The 26,943-nt window shown below is 47.2% G+C and overlaps 3 protein-coding genes across 6 annotated transcripts in view; 1 reads left to right on the top strand and 2 right to left on the bottom strand.

The window, feature by feature from the left end:
• Positions 1 to 1,015: 1,015 nt before the first annotated feature.
• On the bottom strand, positions 1,016 to 4,393 carry CUNH22orf39 (chromosome unknown C22orf39 homolog). Its single transcript, XM_005077503.4, has 3 exons — positions 4,282 to 4,393; positions 3,990 to 4,157; positions 1,016 to 1,847 (listed from the first exon to the last, which is right to left on the bottom strand). Exons 1-3 carry the CDS (start codon positions 4,333 to 4,335, stop codon positions 1,722 to 1,724), a joined length of 348 nt encoding a protein of 115 aa, XP_005077560.2. The 5' UTR covers positions 4,336 to 4,393; the 3' UTR covers positions 1,016 to 1,721.
• Positions 4,394 to 6,039: 1,646 nt separating this feature from the next.
• Ufd1 (ubiquitin recognition factor in ER associated degradation 1) lies at positions 6,040 to 25,986 on the bottom strand. Of its 4 annotated transcripts, none has more exons than XM_040751188.1 (12): positions 25,706 to 25,986; positions 23,128 to 23,234; positions 22,692 to 22,724; positions 19,078 to 19,199; positions 16,679 to 16,809; positions 15,818 to 15,890; positions 14,652 to 14,720; positions 13,984 to 14,049; positions 13,498 to 13,545; positions 12,688 to 12,776; positions 12,085 to 12,166; positions 6,040 to 6,861 (listed from the first exon to the last, which is right to left on the bottom strand). In XM_040751188.1, exons 2-12 carry the CDS (start codon positions 23,132 to 23,134, stop codon positions 6,787 to 6,789), a joined length of 795 nt encoding a protein of 264 aa, XP_040607122.1. In that variant the 5' UTR covers positions 23,135 to 23,234; positions 25,706 to 25,986; the 3' UTR covers positions 6,040 to 6,786. The 4 variants fall into 4 exon arrangements, with proteins under 4 accessions (XP_040607122.1, XP_005077561.1, XP_021087127.1 ...); XM_005077504.4 differs by having other exon boundaries at positions 23,102 to 23,234; positions 25,706 to 25,973; XM_021231468.2 differs by lacking the exon at positions 25,706 to 25,986 and adding an exon at positions 25,466 to 25,489 and having other exon boundaries at positions 23,102 to 23,234.
• A 111-nt stretch (positions 25,987 to 26,097) lies between these two features.
• The window catches only part of Cdc45 (cell division cycle 45), a 31,669-nt gene continuing 30,823 nt past the window's right edge, over positions 26,098 to 26,943 (top strand). Inside the window, exons 1-3 of the mRNA XM_040751186.1 lie at positions 26,098 to 26,254; positions 26,384 to 26,579; positions 26,728 to 26,787. Coding sequence (XP_040607120.1) covers positions 26,529 to 26,579; positions 26,728 to 26,787 — 111 coding nt within the window. The 5' untranslated portion in view covers positions 26,098 to 26,254; positions 26,384 to 26,528. The remainder of the gene's footprint in view (positions 26,255 to 26,383; positions 26,580 to 26,727; positions 26,788 to 26,943) is intronic.

The raw sequence follows: 26,943 nt of genomic DNA, 5'->3' as shown, positions 1-26,943 counted from the left end.
GCATATCATATATCAGATACTTACATTACAACTTATAACAGTAGCAAAGTTACAGTTATGAATAATTTTATCATTGGGGTTCACTACAATATGAGGAACTGTATTAAACGGTCGCAGCATTAGGAAGGTTAAGAATCATTGAGCTAGGGAGGCAGAGGCAGGCGGATCTCTGTGAGTTCGAGACCAGCTTGGACTACAGAGCGAGTTCCAGGACAGCCTCCAAAGCCACAGAGAAACCCTGTCTCGAAAAACCAAAAAAAAAAAAAAAAAAAAAAAAAGAATCATTGAGCTAGAGTTATATGAAAGGGAACCTCAATTGAGAAAATGCCTCCATAAGTTACAGCTGTAGGGCAATAGTTTTTAAAGATTTATTTATTTATTTATTTATTTATGTACACAGTGTTCTGCCTGCATGTATACCTATACGCCAGAAGAGGGCACCAGATCTCACTATAGATGGTTGAGCCATCATGTAATTACTGGGAATTGAACCCAGGGCCTCTGGAAGAGCAGCCAGTGCTCTTAACCTCTGAGCTATCTTCCCAGCCCCCATTTGTTTTGTTTTTTGAGAAAGTGTTTCTCTATGTAGTGTTGGCTGTCCTGAAACTCACTATGCACACTAGACTGGCCTCAAACTCACCGAGATCCATCGGTCTTTGCCTCCCAAGTGCTAGGATCAAAGGCATGTGCCACCACTACCTAGTCGGCATTCTTTTAATTAGTGATCAGTAGGTGAGGGCCCAGCCCACTGTGGGTGGTTCCATCCTTGGGCTGGTGGTCCTGGGTTCTATAAAACAGCAGGCTGAGCAGTCATGATGAGCAGGCCAGTGAGCTGAGCCCCTCCATGGCCTCTGCATCAGCTCCCTCCAGGTTCTTGCCCTGTGTGAGTTCCTGTCCCGACTCCCTCCAATGACGGACTACAATGTAGAAGTGTAAGCCAAATAAACCCTTTCCTCCCCAGCTTGTTTTTGGTCACGGTGTTTCGTCACAGCAATAGACACATACCCTAACTAGGTCAGGTGCAAAGTATAACAAATGTGGCTTTAATTTCGGGTTGCTTTTGGAATCCAACATCTGAAATGGCTTTTAATACATTAACAACAAGGAGAAATCAGGAGGTCTAAATCCCATATTCCTTGGACTTGAACTCTTGGCCCCAGATTCTGTGGTTCCTGCAAGACTGTGTAAAAGTCTGCAAAACCAGTAGAAGGGGCTGGTGCAGAGGGGCAAGTTGTTCTGCCCACTGAGCATGCTCTACTGTTATCTCCAGGGGAGCTGGGCAAGGCTGAGCTCCATGCTTGAATAACACAGTAAATCACCAAACCCAAGGCCCCGAGGTCCATTTTTCATGGTCAAGGAGATCCACTTGCAGCAGAACCGTTTAGCAACCTTATTCTGCCTACTGTGCCATGTATCCACACAGGTCAGGACCGCCACTGTGCACTTAAGGGTCTCACACGTCAGGACTGCCACCTCTGGTGTGGCTGTTCTCCGGGAGGTGGCATGGACAAGATGGACCAATGTGGCTGCTCACAGGTACCTGCCACAGTGCTTGGCTGCCTGCAGTTGTGGACACAGGTGTCTTATCACAGTGGTGAGATGCCCAGATGCAGGTAGGCAACAGGCAGTTAGAGCTGGAAATGCCTTCCTCTGTGTTCCAGGTCGGGTGGAAGCTAGTCCGAGTCCAGGTCAAGGGCAGGGCTGCGGTTGCTTGTCACTCATCACTTGTCCCTCTCCTGTGGTAGAGGGAGGTTCCAGTCTGCAGGGGGCCTCTGCCTCAAGGTCCACACCAGGCTGTGCTTCTGTGCAGCCTGGACCCGCGTCTGCTCACTCTCACAGAGGGATCGCTGTGCAAATGAGACTCTGGTCACTTACCGCTTCACAGCTGGATCCCAGCACCCCCAGGACTGTCACCTGGTACCGGTCCCACCCTCTTCCTCAGCACTTTTCTGAAAGGAGGGGCAAAGGGGAACACGACGAACAGAGCTCTAGAGCTCGACTGTTTCTCCATAACACACCTTGACAACTCTTCCATTTTTTAACACACACATCTAGGCCATGCTTTCTCTGCAGCACAGGTCATCTTAATTTATCATCTTTTTGGGTGGGACCGGTTTTCCAGACAGGGTTTCTCTGTGGCTTTGGAGCCTGTCGGAACTGCTCTTGTAGACCAGGCTGGTCTCGAACTCACAGAGATCCACCTGCCTCTGCCTCCAGAGTGCTGGGATTAAGGTGTGCATCACCACCACTGCCCAGCTTAATTTATCATCTTAAATAGCAATTTTATTGTGTTCTTTGGTTTTTCAGACAGGGTCTCAAGTAGCCCAGGCTGACTGGCTTCATGATCACTATATATGACCTTCAGTTTCTGATATTGCTGCCTCCACCTCCTGAGGGCACAACCATGTCATTCTCTGACTTCAGCCATTTGAAAATGTCTCCTAGCCTTCAGCTCCAGCTGACCTGGAGAGTTTAGAGCAAGCCTGTGAGTGGCGACACGGAGCGAGGAAGAGATGGAAGTGTGAAGCTAAATTACTGTTGAACTCTGCACAGTGCGTGTAAAAGGTGCTTCTCATTATGATATATATTATATAAATATACATAGTTACTATATATGTCATATATAGTTATAGCTCATATATAGTGACAGACAGTAAGTTTCCAGTTTCTTGCCATATGAACAAGCTCTCTGTCATGTTTTTTACTTTCACTTATTAGGGCTTGCCATGTTTCTGTTTTCCACATTTTTTAAAATTTTTATTTATTTATATTTTATGTGTATTGGTATTTTGTCATGGGTGTTGGGTCCCCTGAAACTGAAATTACAGATAGTTGTGAGCTGCCATGCGGGTGCTAGGAATTGAACCACCACCACCACCACCACCCCCTCCCGTCCTCTGGAAGAGCAGTCAGTGCTCTTAACCACTGAGCCATCTCTCCAGCCCCTGTTTTCTGAATTTTAGAAAAGGGTTTTGGCAGCTTGTTTTCCACATTGGTTGGTTTGTCTGTTTCAGAATGTTTACGAATGTTTTCAACACCTAGCCTCTTCTTCCTTCATCTCCCTATGCCGGCTGTGTCCTGGAATTTTTTGCTCCCCTTCTCCCCACCCCACTGCCCATGAAAGCAACACCATTCTCCAGACTGGGGTGCGCCCCAAGACGGCAGGGCTCCCTTATCACCCTGTATCAGAGACCACCCAAGGAGACAATGAATGGTTACGGAGTCACCTGTGTCATGGCTATTTCCTCGCTTTGAGTCACCCCCACCTGGGGGTGGCAGGGAGGCTCACTGCTCAGGAAACACATGAAACTTAGGAGCAAGAAGTTCAGAGAGTTAAAAATTCACCAGCCTCCTACCCAAAACTGTAAAAGCAGCAACAAGCGCTGGGAGAGAAGCCTCTGGAGCTGCTCTGGGAAGGTGTCGGGGGAGGGGGACTCCTAGGATCACCGTGCTGGGCCTTAGGGAATGCTGCTGTCTTTGAGTCACCATGCTCCTTCCTATAAGTGACCCAACAAAGTCACCGGTTCACCAAGCTAGATTAAGGGGCAGCCTTTCTTTGGTTCGTCATTCCACATGCTATTCAGAGTAAGTAGAGGTTTCTACACACCTCCTAGGGAAGGGCCAGTCTCAGTACTGGTCTCTGTCCTCTACAGTACTCTTCAAGCTCTCAGAGCCGGGCTGGCCTTCCAAAGGCAACTACAAACACACGTGCTGAACATTTTTAGGTACTCTGCAGTTCATTCTTACGCCCTCTACAGCTCACCCTCATGTTCCAGGCACCTTGGCTCTTTTCTTCCTCCGTCCTGTCCCCAAGGGCCGGCTTTTGACCCTAACGCTGGGCGGTTGTCCTCCTCCCCAAGCCTCTCTGTACCTCCTTTCTTTCTGCCTCCCTCCTTCTACTTGACGCCGTTTGGGGGTACTCCGTGGGAGGGAAGCACGAGGGGTATGTCCCCGAGGGATGTTTGCACACACCCACACCCTGCTCGCACCTGGGCCTCGGGGCTGCGGCTCTCCTCCCACTCGCGGCAGCTGGCCAGGTCGCGCAGCCACTGCCTGCAGTCCGGCTGCTCGCCGTGCACGTAGTAGTGGTGTAGGATGTGCCTGGCGCTGCGGCAGAGCTCCCACTCAGCGCGGTAGTCCTCGCAGGGCCGGGGAGGCTGCGGGCAGAGACAGCGTGAGCGCGGGCAGACCCGGGGCCAAACCCCACCCAGCCCCGCAGCCCCGCAGCCCCGCAGCCCCGCAGCCCCGCAGCCCCGCAGCCCAGCAGCCCAGAGCACTCACTTGCCAGCTGCCGGCAACCGCCATGTCCAGGCCCCGTGTGACTGACAGAGACATGAACCAATGGGCTCCAAGTAAATTCGCAGCTAAGCAGGACGTCTTCACTGAGTGGCCGATCGTCAGAGGCCTCACCAACCGGTGTCTGGCCGGTGACTTGGCTTCAAAGCCTTGTAATTGACAGTCTGAAACCCGGCAGTTCCGGCCAGGTCTCCCGGTTTTTATTTTCAAATCTCGATGTGGCTCAGCTTTGCAAGTGAAGACTTTCAACTCCGAATAACCCACCTGGCAATCTGAGACTACCAGGGATCTGGTCTGAGCACACACTGAAGTGCAGATGAGCTTTATTCGGTGTGTGGAGAGGAGGAAGCAGGTGCTGGGTGGCTAAGGGTGAAAGGAATTCTAGAGGCTCTGAGGGAGGCAAAAGCAGGGGTATCCCTGTGAGTTCAAGGCCAGCCTGGGATATACCATGAGACCCTGTCTCAAAAAAAGAAAAGGAAAAGCCAATTTACTTGAGATTGATTGCTCCGTTAGCACTGACTGACCTTGATTGCCAGCACCCACGTGGCAGCACACCCCAGAGAGAGGGAAAGGGAGAGGGAGAGACTGCCTGGAGGCTAACATCAGTCATTAGAAGGCTCATCTCAGCCGGGCGTTGGTGGCGCACCTCTTTAATCCCAGCACTCCGGGAGGCAGAGGCAGGTGGATCTCTGTGAGCTCGAAGCCAGCCTGGACTACCAAGCGAGTTCCAGGGCAGCCTCCAAAGCCACAGAGAAACCCTGTCTCGAAAAAAACCAAAAAAAAAAAAAAAAAAAAAGAAAAAAAAAAGAAAAAGAAAAAAAGAAGGCTCATCTCTTAAGAGGCACTTGTCGGGGCTGGAGCGATGGCTCAGAGATTAAGAGCACTGACTGATCTTCCAGAGGTCCCGAGTTCAATTCCCAGCAACCACATGGTGGCTCACAACCATCTGTAATGAGATCTGATGCCCTCTTCTGGTCTGAAGGCATATGTACAGACAGAACGCTGTAAACATAATAAAAAAAGAGGCACTTGTGACAGAACCAAGGAGAAGTTTGATCCTGTATCCCTCAAGGTGTCAGAAGGGACTCCTGAGACCTGTACTCTGATCTCCACATGCACGCACCTGCACATGCAGCCACATATTAAATGCACTCATTTTATGTGTAATAAATATGTATGTGCACCATGTGTACACAGATCTCTGGAACTGGAATTACAGAAGGCTGTGAACCACCACATGGGTGCTGGGAACCAAAGCTGGATCCTCTGCAAGAACAAGTGTTTAACTACCGAGTCATCTTCCCAGCTGAACAAAATTTATAGTAGCCAACAGAATCCACAAATGCCTTGCTGCTAGTGAAACCGATGTCCTCATATGACAGGTCTGGCAGGTGCCACAGCATTTATACCTTCCAAAGCCATTATTTGGCCAGTGATGATGTATGTGCCACAGAGATAGAAGCCAATTATCATGTTGTTTGTGGGTATTTCTAAGAGCAAATGGACACACTAGAGCCATCAACCCATAGGGAAAGTGCACTGTCCATGGGGACCTTGTTAGGCCTGACCATCCCCACTGCAAGTGTCAGGGAGTGCTGCCTGTCCCCACCATCTCTTAAGTCTCAAAGGTGCAGTCTTCTAATAACAGGCTGAAGTGTAGATTGCTAAAAGTGGGCATTCCTGTGACTACTGGCTAGTGACCCAAACTACCAATCCATGACATACCTTTATCAACAGCTGGAGTCAAGTTTTAATCAGTTTATTTAATTTTTGAATAAGAATTATTCTCAAGGAACAAATTTTAAATAATGATCAGCATGTCAAAAGATCTTACATCATACAAAGTGCAGATCTGAGGACAATAAAACAGTAAGAAAACGGGGTGTGGATGAACCTCCATGGCAGAGTATGTGGCATGCTTAATATTTGTGAGGTTTAGTTCGTCTAGTACTTGAAAAACAAACTATCAGAACTTAGGATAGGAAGTAAAATTGAATGGGGGCATAGTTGAGCATTTCTTCATTCTAACGTTCACATTTGGCTTCAGCATGAATTCACTGACAGCCAGCAGATCAAAACGAGAGTGAATTCATCTGGATGAGATCCCTTCTCAAGAAGTCACTACAAGCAAAGGCAGAGACCATCTTTGTCAAGGACTCAGCTAGAGGCCTGAGTAGTCACATCTGCTGGGCACTGTCCTGTACAGCCCTGGGAGGGAAGAGCAAGGCAGAAAAGGACTGCCCTGTGAGGCCTGGGAGAGCCCTGGAGCAGAATGCATGAAGTAGAGACAGCTGCCGCCACTGGGACCTGAGAGCAATGTCTCTTCCCAGGCTATGTTATGTTTTGCACCTACAACAAGCTTGATAGTCCTTAGATAACTAAACAAACCATAAATAAAAGAGCATTCTCTGAACTTGTCAGAGCCAGTAACCATAAGCCAGTATGTTACAAATGGATCTTTTATTTTCCAGTCAGCCAACAGTTTTGGACTTAGGGCTTTCTTCCCTTCTTCCGAAGCGACTGTCCTTCTCCTGAGAAAGCAACGAATCTGCCCCCAGCTTCATCCTAGGTATGAAAACAGGACTTATTTTCAAAAACTTTTCAAACTTTACAATAATTGCTTTTATTCTATGTTTCCTGTATCTACTTTGCCTACTTTATTATTCACATTAAGAAATGCCTCTGGAGGGGCTGGAAAGATGACTCAGTATATGTGTTGATCTTCCAGAGGACCCAGATTCAGTTCCCATCATCCATGCAAGGCAGCTCACCATTGCCTGTAACTCCAACTCCAACGGATTTGACTCCCTCTTCTGGGCTCCCAAAAGACAGGCACTCAGAGCATTCATTGTTTTGGTGGCGCCCCCTTGTGCCCATATGGAGGGACAGGAACCTGTGGCTCCTTACTGTCATCCAGCACTCAGAAGGATCACACTGCTTATTAGCCCAGGAAATGATCAAACTTCAAAATTCTAACACAGAATTGAACACCTATCACTTTCATATCACCAGAGCTGAAAAATTCTAAATCAAACCATGATAGCTTGGGAACCTTTTACACAATAATCATTTATGTGTATGGGTGCTTTGCCTACATTTATCTGTGTAAACCATGCATGTGGTACCATAGAGGCCAGCAGAGGGCACAAGATTCCCCTAGGACTGGAGGCACAGGTGGTTTTGAGCTACCTTATGGGTGTTGGAAATTGAACCCAGGTCCTCGGTCAGTGCCCTCTCTTCAGCCTCACAACCATCATTTTCAACTTAAAAAAAGTGTAACACTCTTATGACCCTCCACTTCACCAAATCAAATTTTATCTCCAGTCACTTTTCTGCATGTGTTTACTTAATCCCCAAATCTCAGAGCCACGGTTTCTAAACTAAATTCTCTTACTTCCAGGGTGGCAATGCACTAAACTTCTGGGATAAGTGGCGTAGTCTATGCACACAGCTTTGGTCTTTGTTTTGTTTTTTTCCTAGAAGGGAATTCTGGATTAAAAGGTGCACATATTTTTTAAGAGCTTTTTATACATAGACCAACCATAAGAAACACTACGGATCAATTCTTTTATAAGCAGTAAGGTTTGTTTCTTTGACACTGCAAAGCCAGCAGTCTCCCCCTGCCTTTTAACTGCTGGAGAGCTGAGGCATTATCTTGTTCCCTATGGTAGAGGACTCTTCACACCCACTGTGTGACCCGTGTGCCTTTGAGGCAGTCAGAGTTTACATGATGACAGCCATGCTAGTGCAGAGCCATGTGAAGTACAGATGGTGTCCTCTGCCACACAGCCTCCTGTTTGCCGACTTCCGTCTCCTCGTCCATCTGATCACATTTGAAGGTGCATTTAAGCTGGGACTTGCCATACTCTTGCTCTACAGCCCAGACAGGCCTCTGCCCTTGATCTACCTCAGCTTTGTAAGTACTGCAGGTGTAAACTGGCTCCGGCTGCTTCTACTTCCTTTATGTGATGAGGCGCACCCCAAAGTACAGTCCCCAGAAAGGCTTCTCAAAGGTGTCTCTCGTGAGGTCCAACCTGTCAGAGAATACTTTTGTTCTGAACCTGGTGTCTCAATGGTATAAGTCAGCTAGTGGACCAGTCTGGTAGAGCTGCCACGCCATAGACATGGTGCCATGTCATAGCTGCCACGTTCATAGACTTGGTGGCTGGAAAACCACATTAATCTGTGAGCATTCTGGAAGTGAGAGGTCACGACTAATGTGACTGCAGGCTCCTCTGGCTTGAACATGGCCCATCTATGTCTGTGCCTGGCCTTTCCTCTGTGTGGTCACATTTTCTTTATCTAGGACATGGGTGAGATTGGATTAGGACTCCATTTCCCATAATTTTACCCTGTAAAAGGCCCTGTGTCCAAACAGTTGCATTGTGAAGACAACCAACGCTCAGCCCAGGGAGAGCTGGGGACAGAATTTCCAATTGGAAAGCTTTCTTCTTGGAATGAATTTTGTCTTGCTTTGTTGAAAGAGTCATTTTAAGTAGCCCAGGCTAGCTTCAAACTCCTGCAGCAGCCTCCTGATTGCTAGAGTTATAGCTATGCTACCACACTTGGCTTCTGTTGAAAACGTTTTTAAATAAAACGTGTTTTTGTCAGCCGGGTGTTGGTGGCACACGCCTTTAATCCCAGCACTCAGGAGGCAGAGGCAGGTGGATCTCTGTGAGTTTGAAGCCAGCCTGGTCTACGGAGGAGTTCCAGGAAAGCCTCCAAAACAATACAGAGAAACCCTGTCTCGAAAAACAAAACAAACAACAAAAAAAGGTGTTTTTGTCAAATTTATGTATTAACGCATACAAGTTGATCTCATCCCCTGTGTGCATCCCACCAGCCTATCTTCCCTACAAACCTTTCTATTCTCGTCTGTTCTGTTTTGTGACTGACTGGATTTAACCAGGATATCTGTGTGAACATGTTCCACCGGGAACATGAACCCAGTGGATTCAGCAGTGGCTATACAACTGAATACAATGACTTTTTCTCCAGAATCTATCAATAATCAATAATTCAATTCTAAAGAGGGGGCCCCATGAGCTTTTCCCCCATGTCCTCTCAGAACTTAAAAAAAAAATGTCAGACTCATTTGTGTGTTTGCCTATGTCTATGTATGTGTACTGAGGCTGTGCCTAGTACCTGTAGAGAAGGTGCCTGGTCCCTTGGAACTGGAGTTAGGGATGGTTACGAACCACCATGTGGGTGCTGGAAACTAAACCCAGGTCCTCTACAAGAGAAGCTCATGCTTTTAACCACTGGGCCATCTTTCCAGCTCCCTTACCAGACAGCAGATTTTGGAGACACTTTTCTACTACCCAATTTCCTGTGTGTGTCTCTAACCTATGGTAAGAACCTCTCACCTCTTTCCCTGCTCAGCTAGAGCTATTTTCATTCATTGTTTGAACTCAGGGGTCCCATCTAATCTATAAACTAATGGCCTTTCATTTAGACAAATTACTTTCACAATTCCTTTCTTTCCCCACCCTCCTCCCTTTCATTCATTCACTCAGTTATTTTTGCAACAAAGTTTTCTATGTTGCCCAGGCTGCTCTTAAATCCTTTTGCTCAAATCATCCTACGCTTCAGTCTCTTGGGTGCTGCGTGACAGGTACACACTACCATGACTGGCTTGTCACAATCTGCATAACTCACATTCTTTCACTCATCTCGCCTCAGTGCTAGGGATGGACACCAGACCATGCGAACCTAGTATTCTATCTAGTACCAAGCTTTACCCCTAGCTGAGACCTACAAGTTTTCTGTATCTTTACTGGAAGGGAACATTCTTTGGGAACCCTGCTGCTTAACATTATATTTATGTCTTCTTTCTTGGCTGAGCAAGCTCTGATCTTTAACAGCAGTAAGCAAGCCCGCTACCACTGACTGGGGTTGAATAGCAGTCACTTAGCAAAGGCTACAACAGATGCAAACATGCACTCCTTTATTATCTACTGTTATAGATGGTTCTAGGCTAGTGACCTTCCATGAGGTTTTCTCGGGGAGTTGGGGAGGCAGAACCCCAATAGTGTGGGAAAACTTCAATGGCTCAAAACGCATTGTAAAAGGCATTCTATCTTTACCTCTTGTTTCTAAAGTTTCCTTCTGAGAGCTCTGGGAAATATACCAAACTGCCTCTTGGTTTTCCCCAGGTCCAGCTTAGAATGTTGCTGTCTATGGCCAATTTAAAAAGCAGGCACCAGTTGTCCTTCTGTTAGAGCCTTGCTGAAGTTGCCTCCTCTCCCAAACTTACTATCCCATTGCCTTTCATCAAACTTTAGTGGCTTCCAGGATACAGTAAAAGCTACATCTTCAATCTCACATACTAAATATTTATGGTAAAACAGGTTCAGCTGTGCTTGCAGCCTCACTCTCACTGGGCTTAATAAAAGCCAAACTATATCTGATAAAGGATGCAGGCAGCTTTCATGGAGGTGCTAGAGGCCTACTATTCCCGTGAATTTAGAAAACATACAACACTGTCAGCTTAAGGCCACAAGAGGTAGCATGTTGGCTTGGGATATGAAAGAGAGCACCCTAGTCTTTGTCTCTGGCCACCCCAAATGCTAGAGGGGAAAGAGTTCAGTAACCAAGAGTACTGATGGTGCAGCACCCCATCCCATAGGCTCATAGCACAGCTGATCTCTGCCCTATTGAAATCCCCCCCTTTAAAGGCAGATCTCATTTGGCAAAGCCTGGCTGTGAGTTCCTGGGTCCTCTTGCTTCAACCTCCAATGCTGAGGTTACAGGTGCGTACCATGACCAGTTAAGGGTGAGCCTTTTTGACAAAGGAACCAGGAAAGTCTGGGGTCTAACATGGGCATCCTAGAAACACACGTCACACGTGGGTAGCTGTATTCCCAGCACAACTGCTGTGTAGAATACAATCTGCAGCAGAATGAGCCACTCATAACTAATGCCCAACACCTTGGAGTAAGTTCCCATATGGTAATGCAGCCTCCCCTCTACACCCCAGCCCGTGACAGGGACAAGCTGATCAGAGACCTACTATCCTGGGATCTTTGTGAAGGTCATTTTCTCAATGGGGTGACACTGACATCATGTGTGGTGGTCAGGGGATCTGGCTCTGCACCCACACATCTGTACAAACACAATCACAGCATCAGGAGCACAAGTATACCCCATCAGTGAGATTACTTATGACGTACACAGAGGGTACCTGGCACCTAGACAGGGTTCTAATCACACCAATCACCATTGTGTAGCAGAGGCCTGAACCTCTGTGACTGTATTTGTGCTAACCTTCGATGTCTTGATGATTTTGGCCAACTTGGTTCCCTGCAAGCGCATGCACCTATACGTAGGCATCATGCCCAGCTGTGGAGCCAGGTGGGCCTGTTCACAGTACTCATTCCTGCAGGACTGTTCCTACCCTACTGCCCCTATCGTACAGCCATGCCACTTACTCAGGAGCCACTGTACAGAAATAGCATGCTCTAGTTCTAGGTTAGAAAGAAACAGAGTTAAGCAAGGATATATATACTTCAGTATGTGTAAGGTTCTGGGTTCAACTTCCCATCCTGAAACAAACAGTAAACAAACAGAAGATAGGACCCACCTGGGGCCCCAAATCCTTTTATGGCCAACCTAGAGTCAGCTCTTGACCTCTGGGTCACCAGGCCTTAGCCAGGAGACCTGCAATGATCTACAGAGTAATCAGGCCACAAGAAGGGAGTTAAATATGACAGAAGCACCCTATTTTGGATGGCAAAAACAGTAGTCATTACTAGTAAATAAAACTGATGACCAATGAAATAAACTCACCTCTTCAACCTTTTTGACCAACGGGCGTGAATTTCTGATGAAAGTGATCTTACCAAGCTTAAATTCGTAATTAGGAATGCCTCTGTGAAGGTGAAAGACAAGGAGAAACATTAGTTCCAAGAAGGACTAAGACTTACTTCTGACAATCAAGAGGAAGAGACGGCAAGTGTTTTCTTGGTAGTTCTCCGGTATACACTGCTCTACCCTCTCTGCACCCGCTAGGAGGCACACAAAGAACCCTGGTTGTGAGATAGGGGACTAGGCTCTGGGTGCAGCCTGGGACTACCTCTCAAAGTGCTCTACTGGAACCCACCCCACTATCCTCTTCCTGGTCACACAAATAGTAGGCAGCTAGCACATCCCTATCCCTGACTTGGGAGCCTCCAGAAGAGGGTTCACCATGAATCCCTAGACCAACACCACCACGCTCTACCATTGTCAGAGAGCAAGCAAGGGTTTGAACCTACCCAGCAGCTTGCTGGTCTGTTTCCAGTAATGGAATGAGGTTTTCTTATGCCATGAGCTTTGACACAAAGGTCTGTGTGTCAGACCTTTCTCAGAAAACGGCAAACACTCAGCAGGGACACACTAGGACAGGCCTACCTTTTAATGTCTCCAGGCTTGATGGGGGAGGGACTGGGCTCGACCCCTTTCTTCTTTCCATCTAGTCTATTCCCAGAACCAGAGAAGGCCTAAACAATGAAGTCAAGAGGGTGTTAGCTAAACCTCAAGTGTGAGCAATATGTGCCTTCTAGTCAGAGACCTCTGACTAGGTGTGAGCTAGTGGCAATGCCCAGACCCCCTTGAGTGCTGCCAGCCAAGATATCTCTACCAGCTCCTCAGAGAGCTGAAGGAAGCCCAAAAGAGCCATATAAGGCAGGCAGCAGCAGTGACGGTGGACCTCTGCTGCAAACACCTGCCAGGTTCCTCCTTCCCACATATCTACCCAACACCTCAGTGCCTGCACACTTCTACCTGTTTACCGGGGAGTCTGGCTAGCAAACATGCAGCTAACTTTCAAATAATGCAAGCAAACAAAAGCAGGCTATGTTTTCAGAGGTAAAAGCAAATGTGCTAACAACTAATGAATCTAAAGGAGGGGCTGTGGGTATTATTATACTAATTTGACTTTTGGTAGACACCCCTCCACACACATACACACCTAACTAGGGACCATGCCCAAGTCCTATATTAGGTGTATGTTTTGAAAGGAACAAGAGAAGTTGGAAGCCTTTCAGGGTTGTTAAGGTTCCAGAGAAAGCACATATTGAAAGGTTTGGTAATTGAGCAAGTGCCTGACTCGTTTGCTCATATGGGTACCCAGAGCTCATGTCCTGATAATGTTCACAAAGCATCGGTGAGAACAGTTCCTGGCATCAGGATGCAGAGAGAAACACACTGCATGGTACTTACACGGAAGCCCACCTCTCCAGCATAGCCACTATGGTCAGCTTCTCCCTCCTGACAGGAGACAGAAACACAAGTGAGCCTCTCAGAGTGGACTTTCAGTTTTCCCCAGAGCCTGTTTCCACTGCTGCCCCAGCCTCTATCAGCTAGAAAACACTGTCCTCCTAGGAGGCAAGCCGGAAAAGCAGCAAGGACCATGACCCAGCCAGGCCCTGCAGAGTCACCTCACCAAGGAACATAGGAATGGGCCAGCAAGTTGGCTCACCAGGTAAAAATGCTTGTCATCAAGCCTGAAGACCTGAGTTTAATCCTTCGTATCCACATGGTCGGAGAACCAACTCTCAAAAGTTGTCCTGACCTCCACATACATGCTATGCACAGGCACCCCCAACCCCCACACAACGTATTTAAATGTAATTAAAACAAACACAAGAAGCATGGATAAACATCACACACATGTTTAATCAGGAAGAACTCAAGAAAACCACTTACTATCGACTCCTCATGCTGCACTGGTCTTTCTGGCTCTTTGTAACCCAAGGGAGCATCAAAATCTACCTGTTTTGAAAATAAAAGGTGAAATTCTGAGACACAGCCATACTCAGCCTCCTTAACTAATTCAGACAAGAGTAGCTTGAGTTCTAAGCAAGAGCACTGAATGTGCACTCTGCCCAGTTTTCCCCACAGCAGCACTTTATACAGAACATCAACGTTATAGACACACTGTTGTTTTGGGAGCTGTGTATGTGCGATTAAATATAACCAGCACCATGGAGGTCTGTGTATACACCACCACAGGGAAGGCACTAAATAGTGCTACAACCATCCACTTGTTCCTGGTAACTGTTAATCTGTCTTCCATTTCTAAAGCCTGATAGCTTAGGATGCCACATACATGAAAGGAGACAGTGTAACTTTTTTCTTTTTCTTTTTTTGACAACCAGTTTTGTCAATAATTGTGTTCCCACTTAGATCCTAATAGGCAAACATTTACTCCTTGGCAGACCTGAGGGTAGTCAAATGACTGCCACTCCCATCCCCTGGGGACTACTAGGTGAATGGCCTCCTCCTAATCCTCTTGATAGCATCTTTCTCCTGTTCCCCTTGTGTGACACCTTCCTGGGGTCCGGACCTCACTAATACCTGAAAAAGTCACTTACATTCATGTCACACTCAATAATGGATACAGCCTTGTCAGGTTTGGTCTCCATCACCCGCAGTTCGTAGATCTGCAGGAAGAACAGAAAGATGAAGCTTTGAGGTAGTGATAGGGCCTGGCAACATCCCCGTTGCTGTGACTCCCTGCCTAGCCTCTGCAGACATCAACTTCACACCATCATGCCTTCCAGCACAGACAATGCAGCTCTGGGGTCCCCACATGTGAGCTTGATTCCACAAGCTAGGTAGCATTACCTTGCAAAAGAATATTCCTGACCTAGAAATTCACATCTAGGAATTTATTCTAAGAGAAGAATTAGCTAAGTGCCTAAAAAGACAAGTGTAAGAATGTTCACACCAGTAATGCTAAGTCTATCCTTCCAAAATGTCTATCAGTAGCTAAATGGTGTTTCTAAATCCTATTAAGCAGCAATCAAAATTAACCACCATTGGGGGCTAGGAAGATGGCCCAGTGATTTACTTTATACACACACACACACACACACACACACACACACACACACGTCTTAAAAAAAAAACAAAAACATTAACTATCATACCAAGTGAATTAGGGTTCCAAATGTGAACCCAAATAATTTTTAAAAATCAAAGAACAGGCAGCAAGTAGATGATAAAAAGCATTTGTAGAAAGAAGCCTAATTCAACACCAGAGTGGACAATGATGGACTCATTCTCTTGTGGAGTGGGGAGTCAAACCTTGAACCTACAACCCTACTATGTCCTACATGGTCAGATTACTAGAATGCAACACTGGGGTTTCAACCAGCAAGGCCTTTTAGTTTTTTTAACAAATTAAAAACAAACAAACAAAAAAAATGGGGATTATTTGTTTCTATTTTAAGTTTCTGAATGTTTTTCCTGCATGTATATATGTGTACCACAGGCATGCCTGATGCCCACCAACACCAGAAGAAAGTTCCCAAACTCAAGAGCCCCCCCCCCAGTAGCTGTCTGTAAACTGTTGGGCAAATTCCACTGATGGAACTTCCCAGCTCACCCATGTTCCTATCTCACCCTAGTAAACTCTTTGGATCACCGAAACAGACTTAGATGGAATCAATTCTTTGGCCTGTCGTTTCCTCTCTCTGGGGTACACAGGCACAGCAACATAACGTTCTTTTAGGAGTATGGTAGCAGGCTCACCTACCTTCTCATTGTAGTTGATAGCAATCACATCTCCAGTGGTCAGACAGGCAAAGTTTCTCAATGCATTTTCTAATCTGCATACATGCTGTCAAGGCATCATGACAAGGGACATACCTTCAATTGGAAACAAGTGTCTGTGGAAGGCTGCTGTAGCTGCTCACCTCACGCAGATAGTACCATGAGGCATTAACAACACACAGCTGTAACACGATGGATGACTTCCCCAGCATTTTCTACAGCACACTTTTCCTCAGGCTGACCTCCAGGAGCGAGCCTGGCTCCTAGAATTACACTGGTAGGCCCTGGCCAATGCTGTGGTACCAGCTCCCACTTCTCTGCTGTATACTGTCTTAGTCCCAGCACTCGGGAGGCAGAGGCAGGCGGATCTCTGTGAGTTCGAGACCAGCCTGGTCTACAAGAGCTAGTTCCAGGATAGGCTCCAAAGCCACAGAGAAACCCTGCCTCAAAAGAAAAAGAAAAAAAAAGAAAAAAAAAAAAAAAAGAAAGCCCCTGAAACTCAAAGATCTAGTGAAGACAAGACCCATCCTGCACTGACAGCAAAACATTTGTAGGTCATTTTGAAGGATAAATGTCCCAGAGATGTCCAGGACAGGACACTTCTACCACTGTCTACACTATGGAGACAAGTATCCAACATGTCCCTTTGTCTAGGACTCAGCCAGCAGGGGCCACTTAAGGCCAAAGAGCACCTATGTGCTTGGTCAGGACCAAGAGGATTTGTTAGCCAAATGCTGTTACTATCAGTCACAACTTCAATCAGAAACAATGTGTGGTTCCACATGCTGTTCAGTGACCCCCAGGAACCTTCCTTTACAGTGCAAGTTTTATGTCAAAAGGATACACTGCTTTAGGGTTGGTGATGTCCAGGAAGTCCGGGCTCTGAGGCTGGAACTTAGAGTAGGTAGCCACTTGAAGGTTGACACTTTCCACCTGAACCAGGCCCCCTTCTTCCAACAGCAAATTCTGCATCATCTAAAAAGAAAAAATCTTCATGAAACCCCTGAAAATTAAGAAGCCTCCATGGCTAACATCAGTCAGTCAGTACCCTGAGCAGATCAAATCTTACTTGGAGTGGGGGAAAGAGCCCAGGACGAAGACTTAGAACAAGTATTTAATTGTGATACGATGTCACAGAGGAAAAATCAAGTGAGACACACAGGGAAAACAGACCAAGTAGGGGTCGGGCATTGTGATCTGTCTCTACCAAGGCCACCTATCTGTAGCCTCTGCAACAATATCTCCAGCTCCACAGCTGTCCCACAAGCAGCGCTCAAGGCCCCGAAGTCATCAGGACCACACTTATGAGAGAATAGTCATACAAGGAAAGGCTAGTCTTGGAGGGCCCAGAGAAGTCTGCTAAGAGGGTCACAAAAGCTCTAATAGACATGCAGTGAGGTAGACAATGATGGAGGATGGGAACAGAAGGCTGTGAGGATCTGCCAGGTAGGAAACTAGGGCAGTGCAGTACCACCAAGTCTCAAGTCAGAGGCAGGGAGGCGTGGTTGGGGCAGAGGGCTAGGTTGCAGGACCCAGAATGGATTTTTGCTAATTTTAAATATTTTTGAATAGAAGTTGGTATACAGATGGATGAATAGAAAGAACTGCAAAGTGAATTCCATTGGCCTCCCCTCACGCCCCAACAGTAATCAAGACTGGGCTATCTCCTTTTATCTTTAGGGGCCCCAATGCTGGCCCCTCCCATGAAAAGCTAACTGAAGCAAGTCTCTAGGGATGCAAATCCTGTTGAGAATGTTCCAAGGGTTAGGGTTACGGTACAAGTGAGGGGGCACTCGTCTAAGAATGGACATGCTGAGGTGCAGCCCCAGGTCGAGACTGCAGAGACTCCAGCACACTGTACTAAAGGGCTGGGAATGACAGAAACGGAGGGTAACCATTCCTCCAAATGCTACAGGCAGCCACAACAGGCTGGTAAGGCAGCTGGCTTAGGCGAGCAAGGGTTCTGTGGCCCTAAGGACAGGTGTCCTGAGGGCACGCAGCCCGCTATAGGTCAAAGCAGTACAATACAAAGCTATCATTAAGGAGGGAGACAACATAACCGGGCATGAAGCTCTGGAGCAAAGAACAAGAGGGCACCCGAGGGAAGCCGGCAGCTGCCCAGACAGAAGCTGGATACAGTCACAGACAGCATGGAGCAGGGAAAAGGGTCGGACCAAACAAACTTCTGAAATGACTTCAGGACAACAAGGAAGCAAAGGGACTCTCTGCCTGGCCTGTTAGTGGGTACTTAGGTGCAGACAGGATGGCAGGCCCTAGCCTGGTGGCACCTCGATGCTGGCAGGCAAACTAGTAATAAGTATGATTAACAGATGAGGGTCCAGCAGCTAGGAGACAGACTAGCATTTGTTGCAGCCTGGTTCTCCCTGAAACTTGGCAGCCCCAGGTAAGATAAAGTCCATTGACCAGCCAAGTGAAATCACCCCCACATACACATACCCCCTTGTCACCTGAGTTAGAAGCTGGGAGACAGTAGGCAAATGCCTGTCCATGCCATGAACTGGAAGGCCAGCCCACAAAGGAAAAATAGCTTCCTAGGTATCATGTGGCATCTCAGAGAAAGGAATTCAAATAGCTGCCAGGGCTAAAGTTGTCAAAGAATGTGGACAAGTAGCCACCCAAACTGTAAGCCTGAGACTTAAATAGGACCTTCACTACCACCGGTTTCATCTCACTAGGTGAGCCACAGGGCCTCCACAGGAAGAGAGGGACTGAGAGTCACTACCCTGCACTTCACCCATCCAGGGCAGCTTCAGAGACCAGGCCTGCTACTTCAGCAGGACACTGCCTTGTGCCTTGTGCCAGGGCAGTAAGTGATGAGTGTAAGGGATAAGCAGGTCAGATCTAGGCTTAGCAAGAAGTCCCACAGTAAGTCAAGGCACAAACACAGACAGCAAAGGCCTGGAAGTAGAGCTGCAAGCTCAGGCAGGGTTCCTGTTGGGAGAGCATGGGGCCCAGATGGAAAAGGGTGGCATGGACATGCTCTTTAGAACTTGAAGCACCCAGGTCTGCAACGACATCCTTCACATCAGCTTGACCAGTATCTACAGTCAAGCATGATGTTTTAAACGTGGTACAGCATGCTGCTGAAGATGTCCTCTTCTTACTGGGCCTTTTTACTTGAAGGAAGGACTCTCAGGCATGCACATACATGCAAAAGGGGTGTCTCTACTTAGGAGGACCCCAAGGGAAAGACACTATACAGGCCCTAGCAGCCCAACTCACCCAGTGGGGGAGGTAACAGATGCCTTCATCAGCAACAAACTCCAGTACACCACAGTGTGTCATTCGGTCTGAGTTCTTATTGGTCAATTTAAACAGCATAGGATAGGTAATGTTGAGCCGGCCTAAGAACAAAGAGGTTATAAGACACAATCAGGTACCCCACCTACCACCAGTTCCTGGGAAGAAACCTCACTTACCCAATGCCCTGTCCTGTGGTCTTGACCCCTAAACTTCAGTGCCTGTCCCTACATTCCCATACTGCTCAATCAAAAGGGTATCACTGTCTGCAAGAGCATATCATGTGGTCCTAGAGGAGCTTGGTGACTAAAGTCATGTAGCACCAGCACAGACATGATTTTCTTTCTTTTTTTTTTAATGTTTAAATCATTTAATCAAGAAATCAAGTCTTTTAAAATTTTTTTATTGCAGTTGAAGACATTTCTAGGAAATGCTTGTGTTTGACACCTTGGCTATGTAGTCATCCACACTAGCTGTAACATTTCTCTGGCACAATCCCACTGCCTGCAATGGTGTTTATCAAAACTAAAAATGCTAGCACATTGAATATGCCAAAACGTACCCAGTTGTCTATATCAAATATTCATCAGCTAGGAAACACAAAGGCAAATGCTGAATATATAGTACAAATCAACATTCTTCACAGAGGGAAACAGCTTGAGACTAGTTTTCTATAACATCACCTGCTCATCAGTCCCTCAATTTACTGCAGCTATTTCAAGGATAATAAAACTATGTCCACTACTCAAGGTTTCTCAACTTAAAAAAAAATTCTAAAAGGTGTAAACAAGTATACACATAGAATTACTTTATAAACTTTTGACATCTCTTGTCTGTGTATCTTATTACAGTGAATACATGGAGACAGGACATATGTACATTCAAGTCATTAATGGTTATCTCAGTTTTGCTTCCACAGACATGATTTTCTAAAAGTATGGCTCATAAAAGTAGCATGTTCATTTAGTCATCAATAATTCAAGTACTAACCACATGCCACCCAGAAAATCTGTTCCTTAGAAGGTTTTTATTTAGATAGTGAGACTGAACTGACATGAACCCAGGAAGGAACGGGTAGACAGGGAGAAAGACCAGGGAACAGGCTTCCCAACCCGGAAGGCCAGTCTTTCCAGCTTAGCCACCAGACACACAACTAAGAAAGGGACAGCTGAGCGAAGAAATGCAGAGAAGAACTCAGCCAGTCCAAGGAATGACCATCAGTTAGGCAAGATGGCTGGGGTCAGGTGTGACAATGAGTCACAGAGGGGGAGACTACCGATGAAAAACATAGAACAGAAACATGTATCTAGGAACAGTGGGCAGCCCTAGCTTAGCAAGGTCACAGCACAGTGTGTCTCCATATTCCAGTGGCCTGAGGGTTAAGTTAGGGCTGCACAGAGGGCAGGAGACAGCAAACAGGACTGGCGGAACACTGACTCAAATGACAACACAAGGGCAGAGAAAGGAGAGCCTGGCCACACAAGCAGGAAAAGTCTGGGGAAAGGGTTGAGAGAGCATCAACATGTCCTGGGCATTTGTTAAATCTTCCCAGAATAATCAAGAAGGCACCATCATCTCTCCCTTTTTTAAATTAATAGGAAAAACTGAGACATATGGATAAAGTCACATGCCCAAAATTACCCTGCTCAGGAGTGGTGACTTTAGGATCCAGAACAAATCTGCTTAAGTCTGGGAACTCTGCCACTGAAGTGACTGCAGCTTGCCAGGTTAAACACACATGCCAGGACTTCCTTCACAGCCCTGGATGGCCTCCAGCTTAGAGGCCTGCCCCTGCCTCCCCAGTGTTGAGACTACAATTGTATACCACCACCACACTCGGCAAGAAAAGTCAGGGAGCATCAGGAGGTAATGGAGACGTCTGATCTCCCTCCAAATGTTGAGTGAGTGAGGTCAGTCAGGGAGGGCTGGGGGAGGGGGGCTCCACAGCAGCTTGGAAAACAGCCTCACTAAGGTGACATTGATAGCATAAAGGTGTCTGAGTCAAGTGGCCCGGGGCCAAGGAGCTAGGCTCTCTATCACTAAAACATCCCCAGGCATGGAAGCTACCAGTTGACCCCTAGATGTTCTTGGGTGCCCCAGACTAGGCTCCAGCTAAAGATCCAAGACTGCTGCGGTATCCTCACCCACTGACTGACTTCCAGCTCCCCAGGCCACTGCATTACTTCCTTCCTCCAGCCAGAGAAATAACCTGCATTTCACAAATCAGGACTGCCTTGGTCTTACCTGGCTAGAAAGGGGTTTCTTCTATTACTTAAGAAGTGCCAACATGGGGCTGGAGAGATGGCTCAGAGGTTAAGAGCACTGGCTGCTCTTCCAGAGGACCCGAGTTCAATTTCCAGCACCCACATGGCAGCTCACAATCTGTAATTCTGGTTTCAGGGGATCTGACACCTTCATACCAATGCAAAGTTAAATTATTAAAATAAAAAAAAAGGAAGAAGAAGAAGAAGGAGAAGAAGATGAAGAAGAAGGAGGAGGAGGAGGAGGAGGAGGAAGAGGAGGAGGAGGAGGAGGAGGAGAAGTGCCAACACTTGAGCACAGTGGCTCATAGAAGCTCAATGATCCAGTTCCTGAGTATCTTCCAGGACACTGTTATAAGGGATACACCTGGGCTCCTCGGTCAACTCATACCCAAAGCAAGACCAAGGACCCATCCTGTCTCTGTAATGACAGCCTACTGTAAACTCCGCAGCTATATTCTACATGCTGCCCAAGTAGAAGCCTCCACTGGACACAGCCCCAGCTAGAAATGGCTCATCAGTCACCTCACCACTTGTCACTAGAACCAGAAGGGCTTGATATGTTCAATATCACTGCAGCGCCCATGAACAGGCACTGATGGTGTCCCTGCTTAATAGAGATACTGAGAGCCAAAGAAGCTAAGCCAGCAGTTGGGCGGGGCAAAGTGCAAAGCCTAAACTCAGCAAAGCGGCACCTATTCTCTGTTAAGTCTCCACTACGTCCCATAACCAGTCTCCACAGGATGAATTCAAAGTGGGAACATCAAGTTCTAAAAGCCAAGAGCGCATACATAACCAAAGGAAGCATGTGGCTCTTCTCACAAGGGGCCGTATCTGGCACAGGAAGAAAGTGATGGCTCAATCTCGTTTCCTGGAGAAATTCAGGCCTGGAGCTCAGGAGAGCTATCTAGAAAGGAGGTGAAGATGTGAAGGTGTAATCCTGTGGTCCTCTTGGAAACCAACCTCTTTTTCTGTTAGGGGACAACCCAGTGAGCCCACACCACACCATGAACTGCTCAAGCACTTTACATCTACACAAGTGCTTGAGGCAAGGCAGGCAATAGAATAGGCTAAGGGGCTGGATGGGAAGAGACAGAGGGAGGAATACCCTTCTCTGAGGGGTGTTTGTAGTCAGGCGGTACAAAGCACAGCCACACCTTGCCTCGTCTAAGGTACTGTGGCCTTGGTCCTTCTAACCCAGCATAACCTTCAAAGAGGATTCTAACCACATCCTGACCAATGTTACCTGGATCTGAACACAACGAAAAACCTAGGCTCACATTGGGAATCCACACTTATATTACCCAAATTGTTAAGTCACTTAGAAATACTTACTGAGTTGATCGAGGGCAGAGGGCGGCATAATTACTGTGAAAAAGAATATTTCAGGAATATTAAGTAAATAAAAATAAAAGGGATAGAACAAAGTAGAGGCAAGATGTATACTTTCTGATGCATCTTTTAAAAGCTTTAAACAGTGGTTTTAGGGTAACCACAATTTCATAATGACTTTTCATAAAGAATCTTACTTGAAGTCATTTACTTTTGTGCTCTGAATGGCATTCAGTCATCAAACATAATTAGCACCCTGTTCCCATCACCCATGCCCTAGGATGAGTGACATTTTTACTACAATGTTAGTGTTTGATGCCCACATGCAAAATAAGGGCTATGGGAGACTACAAGACTCATTCCTAGACTTTAGGGCAGGAAAGGTTACTATCAAAATAAGAACAAGCACATACTCTTCCCTCCTTTCTCCACATCTGACCTGTCATTAGGCCCGGCTAGCATAGACACGGAGAAGCAGCGGTACTGCGTAGAGAAGCGGTTCTGGAAGACCCGGGGAATCGGGTGGTCAAACATGTTGAAAGAGAACTGGAAGGAAGAAAGAAATGGTATTATTATCAAAACAAACAAAGGTACTTAAAAAACCAAAAAGATGAGGATTGTGCAGACACTGTATTTAGCTCAAAGGTATATTTCTTCAGACCAAAGACTAAACATGTCAAGTCATCAGTGCTGATGTTGCCAAAGAATGCAATAATTAAAATCTCATTAACCAGACTGTTCTGGCAGCACATGAACCTCAAATCCTTTTTTCTCTCCATCTCATCCCTCAGGTCTAGTTTCCATTATGTGTAGACACTGCAACTTAACTAAAGTAAGATTTAGTCATACCACACCTTCCCTTCTCATCTTTCTGCTACTATTCCCTATTCTCAGATCAAGGCTGGACCTTGCATACACATCACAGAAACTCATTACGGACCATCCACCATCTGCTAACTTGGCACATTCCAGTCTGGGCTTGTAGTTATCTGGAGCCTTTCCCCCTCCACCCTTAACTTAGAAAACCACCTCTTTTTCTGAGTACCTACTATTTGCACAGCTCTGATGTGGGCTTTAAGGAATACCACTTTAGCAATGTTTGGGTATTAAGGAAGCAGATACCAGCTGGGCTTTGGTGACACACACCTTTAATCCCAGCACTCGGGAGGCAGAGGCAGGGGGATCTCTGTGATTTGGAGGTCAGCATGATCTACAAAGTGAGTTCCAGGACAGCCTCCAAAACAATACAGAGAAACCCTGTCTCGAAAAACAAACAAACAAACAAAAAAAGACAGATACCATCTCTGCCCTGGTGAATCTTGTGTTAAAGACAAGGAGGATAACAACAGATCACATATGTCTGGAGTTTTAGACAAGAAGCAGGTGTGGGGGCAGAAAGCACCTGAGAATGGGTGTTAAGCAAGTGTTCAAGAGGACGTCCTCATTATAGAGGCCTACATGGCACAAGTCAAATGGGCAGCAAAACAAAAAGGCATTCCAGGTGCTAGAAAAGCAGCCAATGTATGCTGGGTATGCCAGGCCTCATCTGGCTCTTTACAGCAATCCCTTTGATTCTCCAGCAAGCCTCCCTTGCTTGGCCATGAGTCAGGGTTGGTGCTTCTCCAGGATGCTCCAGGATGCTCCCAGCACAGAACAGACACACACACTGTGTTCTCACACCAGCAAGCAAAGTGAAGACATGAGGGACTGCACCCGAGGTAGGTAGTCTGCTGACCTCTCGTGCACAGATAGGGACTCACATATGCCCCCCATCTCTATTGCACAAGCACATTTGTGCACACACATTCCCACCAAAACGTCTTAAAGAATGGTTCTTCAGTTACTAGCACAGACATTTTCAATCTTTTATCTTTTTCTCTAAGTACCAGAACTGTTCGACTGTCTTAGGTGAATAACCCACAAAACTCCTTTTGACTCTGAAACATGAAAGACAGATGTAGAGTATGCAGCACCCTAGCAATATCCCTCCAACTCATCCACCCATGAACATGGCCTTATGCTCTTCCTTTACTGCTCCTATCGCCCATGTTTAAAGTTTTGACGCCTAACACATCAAGCACTCAGTGCTGGTTACATACATGAACTTGGAAATTTGATCTAGCCTGAGGGTGGTAGCACACGCCTTTAATCCCAGCACTCGGCAGGCAGATCTCTGTGATTTAGAGGCCAGCCTGGTCTACAGAGTGAGTTCTAGGACAGCCTCCAAAGCTACAGAGAAACCCTGTCTCGAAAAGCAAACAGACAAAAACCAAACAAACAAAAGATTTAACAGTGACACTTCTTGTATTTAACAAACTTGTGACATGGAGTCGACACTAGATACACTAGCAATGAAACACCACGGCAGCCTGGTAGGTGTGACGTCAAATCTCAGTGCTTCTCATTCGTGATTACTACATCTGTGAGTTTTAGATCCCTCGGTTCCTATAATAACTACCTACGTTCCCAGAGGACTGCAGGAATTAAACAAGGGTGCGCTGACAAAAAAACAAGCGCCCAAAATATCACCTACTGTCGTTATCACAACGTGATGAACACAACGTGACATATATCCTAAGGCATTATCTCTACTGCATACAAGGCCACGGAACTTAGGCAAAGCTTAATGTCCTTCGGATTTTCCTCCCTTGCGCCACTCCCGGGGAACTCTGCAGTTAACTTTGAGTTCATGGAAACCTGTTGCGTGTCGAGATCTTAAGGGAACTATGGACACAAAGTAGCAGGTTCCTTTCTATCCTCAAGGGCTGCGGTCCCACCTTTTACGATTTATGGCTCCGACAAGCTAAAAGGCAAAGAGGCGGCTCGTAACTATGGATCCCACTTTGGACATAGGCGCTTGGGACAGCGGAGCGGGCCGGAGGCAGGCCCGGGTGACTCGGCACCTCCGCCGCCAGGTCCAGCCCTCCCGCCCGCCCGCCCGCCCGCCCGCCCGCCCGCCCGCCGAGCGCCGCAGGCAGCACTGGCCTCAACTGGCTCCCGAACCCCAGCCAGCTTACCATGACTGACAGCACTTGGAAACGCCGCTTCTCTTCGTGAACCTTACAATGGAAACCCAGGGCTCCCTCTACACAACCGCGGCCGCCGCTCTAAAACCCAGAACCCGCGAGAGGCTCGCCGGAAGTGACGGAAGAGACGCTACAGGGCGCGTCCCGAGGCCTAGCGTCGCCAGCGAAAAGTCACGGAGATGCCTGAACTTTGAAAAGTATTCAAAGAAAACACTAAAACACTCGATAACTTATTTCACAGGACAGCGACTATTCCTAATGTTTAGATAGTATGCCGCGCCGAACAAACTTGGTAGGCCTCATTCTTGTTATTGACTACAATACCCAGAATGCACCTAGAACTTCCGGCTTTGGCTTCAGCCATTATGGACTCGGGCGGAAGTACGCGCTATAGTGCATCGAGAACGTAACTGCGGTCCTCAAACGATATGTAACTGAATTTACTATGTCTAGGGGTGTATTTTTCCTGAGTACAGGAGGATGAGACGATAGGCTTTCCTTCCCGAAGTAAAGATGTCCGCCGAGCGTAGTGGGTTTTGGGTAAGTGGAAGTCAAAGGGAGTAATAAAAGTTCGCCGCCTGACTCAAAACGAAGCTTCTTTGGGGGGTGGGGCGGGGGCGGGACTTCTCCGGCTGCGAATAGCAGAGCTTTATTGGCTGTTCCCAATAGGACCCAATCAGAAAGGAGGAAAGGCTAAGAACTATTGGCTGCTGGCGTGGGCCAATTGGAAGAGCCGTGATTTGGCGGGAGTGTTGACCGCTTCCCAGGCTCCCGGTGTCTCGGCTCCAGCTCTGGGTATCCGGCCGCAGTGGCTATGTTCGTGTCCGATTTCCGCAAGGAGTTCTACGAGCTGGTCCACAACCAGGTGACTCCCATTCCACGACCCTGGTCCAAACCTTATCTGAGGGGAAGGGATGAGGGCGAGTGTCCGTGAGTGAGCCCGCAGGACGGGGTGTTGCCACAGAGTTTGAAGTGCCGGTGCTCAACTCACCTGTCCTCATTTCCTCCAACAGAGGGTCCTTCTCTTTGTGGCCTCGGATGTGGATGCCTTGTGTGCTTGCAAGATCCTTCAGGTGAGCTCCGAATACCTTAGGAAGATAAGGCAGTGCAAGACGTGAGGGAACAGGGTTGGCTCCAGCCGGTGGGGCACAGAAAGGGAGGGACCAGAGGAAGCTGGGCGGGAACCAGAGAGAGCTGGTGACCCAAAGACGGGCCCACCTGTCCCTCTC

Source organism: Mesocricetus auratus, unplaced genomic scaffold (genome assembly GCF_017639785.1).
Source record: "Mesocricetus auratus isolate SY011 unplaced genomic scaffold, BCM_Maur_2.0 Super-Scaffold_100008, whole genome shotgun sequence".
In the NCBI taxonomy this organism is placed as follows: Eukaryota; Metazoa; Chordata; class Mammalia; order Rodentia; family Cricetidae; genus Mesocricetus; species Mesocricetus auratus.
Note: the sequence above shows the minus strand (reverse complement) of the source record. Positions and strands in the feature narration are given on the sequence as shown.

What these genes read in the sequence shown, in the direction of transcription:
- CUNH22orf39 (XM_005077503.4), bottom strand. Translation starts at nt 4,335, where the DNA reads ATGTCTCTGTCAGTCACACGGGGCCTGGACATGGCGGTTGCCGGCAGC. An exon ending in CGGTTGCCGGCAGCTGGCAA is followed by an intron (nt 4,158 to 4,281) that starts GTGAGTGCTCTG and finishes CTCTGCCCGCAG; the next exon opens with CCTCCCCGGCCCTGCGAGGA. An exon ending in GCCGCAGCCCCGAGGCCCAG is followed by an intron (nt 1,848 to 3,989) that starts GTGCGAGCAGGG and finishes TCATTTGCACAG; the next exon opens with CGATCCCTCTGTGAGAGTGA.
- Ufd1 (XM_005077504.4), bottom strand. An exon ending in CTCTGCCCTCGATCAACTCA is followed by an intron (nt 19,200 to 22,691) that starts GTAAGTATTTCT and finishes CTTTGTTCTTAG; the next exon opens with GCCGGCTCAACATTACCTAT. An exon ending in TCTGTTACCTCCCCCACTGG is followed by an intron (nt 16,810 to 19,077) that starts GTGAGTTGGGCT and finishes TTTTCTTTTTAG; the next exon opens with ATGATGCAGAATTTGCTGTT.